The sequence below is a fragment of the Centruroides sculpturatus genome, unplaced genomic scaffold (genome assembly GCF_000671375.1).
Source record: "Centruroides sculpturatus isolate CEXI.00-Female unplaced genomic scaffold, Cexi_2.0 scaffold553, whole genome shotgun sequence".
Classification (NCBI taxonomy): domain Eukaryota; kingdom Metazoa; phylum Arthropoda; class Arachnida; order Scorpiones; family Buthidae; genus Centruroides; species Centruroides sculpturatus.
The window spans coordinates 159,999-165,003 of NW_019384837.1; the positions used below are offsets into that span (position 1 = coordinate 159,999).

Genomic DNA, 5,005 nt, shown 5'->3' on the forward strand with positions numbered 1-5,005 from the left:
GAAGATTACACAAGAAAAAATTTTGGAGTTTGGCTGGTCTGTTTTGCCTCATCCACCTTATTCACCGGACCTGGCACCAACAGATTTCCATCTTTTCCGGGCACTGCAGAATGCTTTACAAAGGCAATGCTTCCAAAATGATGACCAAGTTCAGGAGTTCGTCCAGGAGTTTTTTGATTCGAAACCACCAGAATTTTATGCAAGAGGAATTGACAAGTTGCCCGAAAAATGGCAAGAAGTCATTAATAATGATGGTGAATATGTGATAGATTAAAGTCTATTGCTGTACATTTTATTGGCAAATAAATTTCAGTTTAGAAAACGGAACTTATTTATGACTCAACCCAATAAAACCATAGCAAAAGTTTTTCAAATTTGCTATTGATTATTGTTGTTTTTCTACCAAGGTACCATTGTGTTTATTTGTAATAAATAAATGCTTTTAGTCTCTTCTTTCAAAGGATTACATATCATTAGCTTTATATAGAAAAATATTGTAATAAAAATGAAAGAATTTGATTATTATTACCTTTTTCAATGCCTCAGGAACATCAGGCAGACCGGATGATAAACATCTTTAGCTTTATATATCATTAGCTTTACATATCATTAGCTTTATATTGTAATAAAAATGAAAGAATTTGATTATTATTACCTTTTTCAATGCCTCAGGAACATCAGGCAGACCGGATGATAAACATCTTTAGCTTTATATATCATTAGCTTTACATATCATTAGCTTTATATTGTAATAAAAATGAAAGAATTTGATTATTATTACCTTTTTCAATGCCTCAGGAACATCAGGCAGACCGGATGATAAACATCTTTAGCTTTATATATCATTAGCTTTACATATCATTAGCTTTATATTGTAATAAAAATGAAAGAATTTGATTATTATTACCTTTTTCAATGCCTCAGGAACATCAGGCAGACCGGATGATAAACATTTATTTACAGATTTTTTTACTGTTTTATTTATGGTTACTTTATTGGTTTTATCATTTTTGGAAGTTGTAGTTGATTTCTTTACTTCATTTTCAGTTGAAAATTGAGGTTCTTGAAACTTTTTAGTTGTTTGAGTACTTGGCATAGGCTTTTTTCTTTTGACTTTCAATGAATCATTAAGTCCTAATATATCCTCAAAACTAGCAACAGAACTATTAAAACTTTCTTCTTTAGATTCTAATAACTGTCTTTTTAATTTCTTGTTTTTTTTCTGAGAATGTGAATTCTCTTCTTTTTTCATAGACATATCATTTTTTGAAGATTTCTGTTTGTAAACTGTTTTTTTATCATCATAATTATTTTTATTTACTTTTTCTGACTTTTTATGAAAATGAGTATTTGATATATTTATTTCATCATCATCTTCCATTTCTTCTGTATAATAATTGTTGTTGTTGTCGTTGGAAGTTGAATAATTACAAAAGTTACTTGATAATGATGATCTATCTTTCATATGTGTATCATGTCCTAAACTTTTATACTTTTTCTGATTCTGAGAATCATTTTTGTTTGAACTGTAGTGATTTTGAGCAAGTTTAGCATTGTTACTAACAGCAGATTGTTTTGCATATGAAATTTTATGATTTTCAACTAATAACTGTTTACTGCTTTCTTTATGAACATCATTTGTAGTCTTTTTGTGTTTTGATTCTTCTTTTCCTTTATGTTGAGATGTGTCTATAACAGCTTTCCTCCAGTTTTCATATATATGTTGTGCTAGTTCTCCAACTTCTCCTTGTCGACTTTTCAATCCACGAACAGTTTTACCAATACCAGTTTCCTAAAAACAAAAAATTTTTTTTAGAAATTATACACTGTCATGAAATGATTTTATATTTAGCAAATGAAAATACAAGCAATATTTAGCTTCAGTAGGTATAACTTAATTGAATCTTTAATTTTTACTTTCTACATTTTTTATGCATAAATTTCGTTCATTGAATATTTTATTTTAGCAAAATGTAAAAAAATTAAATTTGTATTTGATATATTCACTTCAAATACATCAGTTTTAACTTTATTCAAAATATATATAGCAAATACAAGTATTATTATTTACATTCTATATATTTAAAGCTTTATAATTTACTCAAATTTCAGGAATATANACATTTAATTTCTTAAAATACATAAAAATGCATGGTTTGTAATAAAGAATAAATGAACATCATCTTATTTCATAAGTGCTGCAGCACTTATGAGATAACACTTGAAATACAAGCATAAGAAGCACAGCAGCTGTGATAAAAATATATAAATAAAGGTTGAAATTAATAGAATATGTAAAAGTTTACGTCACACCTTACACCTTGTGACAGCACACTGGTTGTGGAACACTGCAGTAGAGCATCGATTATCTGAATCAATTGGGGACTGGGGTTGTTTGGAAAATTGATTTTTTGGATAACCAATTATGTACGAAAAAATATATTAACCTATCCCATGTTGAAATTTGTTCAAATCCTGGCACATTCTTAAGTACCCTCTCATGGTCGTGCCAGTACTGCCAGCTAAAATATGTACACCAACAAAAATAATATTGGAGTAGCCAAGACATAGCCAAAGATTGCAGCGCCACAGCACTAGCAGAAATTTAAATTTGCCGACTGGAAAGATTTCAGTTAATCGACATTTCAGCTGATTGACATTCAGATAATCAATGCTCTACTGTATCAAATGATAGTATGATAGTTATTTATCAATGCAGAATGATATATTTCAATGTAACATTTCAAGGAAAAAAAAACATTGATTATTACTGACAATCAGATTTGATTTTGGAGATTTATTAAACTCCTGAGATATTTTATTTCCTTATTACAATTCTTGTAATCATATAATAATGAAAGTAATGTGGATGCTATAAAAATTATAAATACAACTGGTAACTTATTTATTTGAAGCATTTATCTAGCATTATTTTAATCTAGCATTTATTTGAAGAATTCTAGATTATAGATAAATGCTAATGTTATGTGCTTTCAAATAAATACTAAATGTGTTTATTTAAAGAATGTCTGAAAATTTTATATGCATCCTAATTTGTTTTATTAGTTTTTACTGAAGTTCAAAATGTAATTTCAAAACAATGATAATTCTTTTTGTTTTACAAACTTGAATAATTTAATTCCTTAGTCTATCATTAGTANATGTTAAGGTCAGCTTTTGCGCTAATGTTGCTAATGCACCATTTGAACGAAAAAAAAAATTGTTAAGGAAAAATTTTCTGTTAGCGAACCCTTTGTTAAATGTTTCGAATATCACCACTGGATATAATCATACTGGTTCTCATTAACAAATGACCTTTTTCTCAATAACTGGAATGAATTACAAAGCACAATCAACAAAACCTTTAACATCCAATAATGAAATTTAACATAAAAATTGACTTAACATTTTTGATCTTAAACAAGATCTGCATCAGGTCAACATTATATTCCATATTGGAATGTTTAGAACACAAGTTTTCATAAATTTTTAAACATGTTTTTAAACAATTAGAATGTAAAATATAACAATGTAAATTAAACATGTAATTATACATAAATGTAATGTATATTTATACAAAATTGGTGGTATTTTTAAGAATTATAAAATTAAGGGTTCAAAAGCAATATGGCATTGAATTTGCTAAACATTCCATACACAAACGGATATAAGAACATCGTTACAATATTTTAAATGGAAAACATATACCACCACCCTGCCAATTTAAACCACTGAGAATGGCATACAAGTCAACCTCCAGAATGCCAGATTAATCAAAAATTCTTTCAAACCGACCACATCAGGGCTCTAGAAGCATTAGAAATATACAAGGCCAGCCTGAATTACAAATGTATTAATTTTAAAGATGGAAAAAGCACAACTACTACAGTACAGCTACAACTATGGCAATGCCTTTATGAAAAACTGGAAAAACCCAACATAAATTAATTATTATTTTGTAATATGTTATGTATTATATTTATATTGGATTTAATTTTATAATTCTTAAAAATACTATTATATTTATATTGGATTTAATTTTATAATTCTTAAAAATACCACCAATTTTGTATATTTATATGTTTGATTTACATCATTATATTTTATGTTCTAATTATTAAAAACATGTTTAAAAATTTTTGAAAATTTGTGTTCTGAGCATTCCAATTTGGAATATAATGTTGACCTGATGCAGACCTTGTTTAAGATTGACAATATTCATCAATTTTTCATTAAATGAAGGGTTTGTTGATTGTGCTCTGGTTCTCATTGTTGCTGACTGGGGATGCCTTCAGCATTCACTTAATAAGACCTCTATGGAAAACAGTCAGTTATTGCTTTACCCCATGCTGGGGTAAAGCAATAACTATTGCACCTTCCACTTTATATACATACATATGAATACAAATATAAATATCAAATAACCCAATTCTTGATTAATACCAAATGATTTACTGGTAATCATAAAAACATTTTTGATTTACTGGACTGCATTGGGCTATGTTATGGCTACAGCCATAATATAATATTTCCGGATTGTATTGAGCTATATTGTGGCTAGTCATAATACCATACAATCCAGCAGATCATCAACAGTTATATATATACTTTGCAGGGGTAAAGCAATAGCCAACTGTTTGACATAGAGGGCTTATTAAATAGATGCTAAATGAATTCCCAGTCAAAAACATAAGCAACCAGTATGGTTTTATCTAAATTATTAATAGTTCTGAGATGGAGATTGGATTGATGTCTGGGTAACATAACTGGCAATGCATCCACATGGTACACTGGAGTTGTGGGTTTGAAACCACGCCAAGACAATTAGTTTCTTCCAGAACTTTCTAAATTAAACATTAAATTATTTATAATTATCAAATTTATTATGAGATAGTGACTTTTCAGCAATATATATTTTGACACTGGAAGATGACTATTATATAATGTATTTTATTTATAATTATAATTATAAATTTTTTAATATAAAGTTCAACTTGAGGTAAGT

The 5,005-nt window shown here is 28.0% G+C and overlaps 1 protein-coding gene across 1 annotated transcript in view; it reads right to left on the reverse strand.

The window, feature by feature from the left end:
- LOC111630230 (transcription elongation factor B polypeptide 3-like) overlaps positions 1-5,005 on the reverse strand; it is a 91,016-nt gene that overhangs the window by 42,953 nt on the left and 43,058 nt on the right. Inside the window, exon 4 of the mRNA XM_023374296.1 lies at positions 908-1,792. Coding sequence (XP_023230064.1) covers positions 908-1,792 — 885 coding nt within the window. The remainder of the gene's footprint in view (positions 1-907; positions 1,793-5,005) is intronic.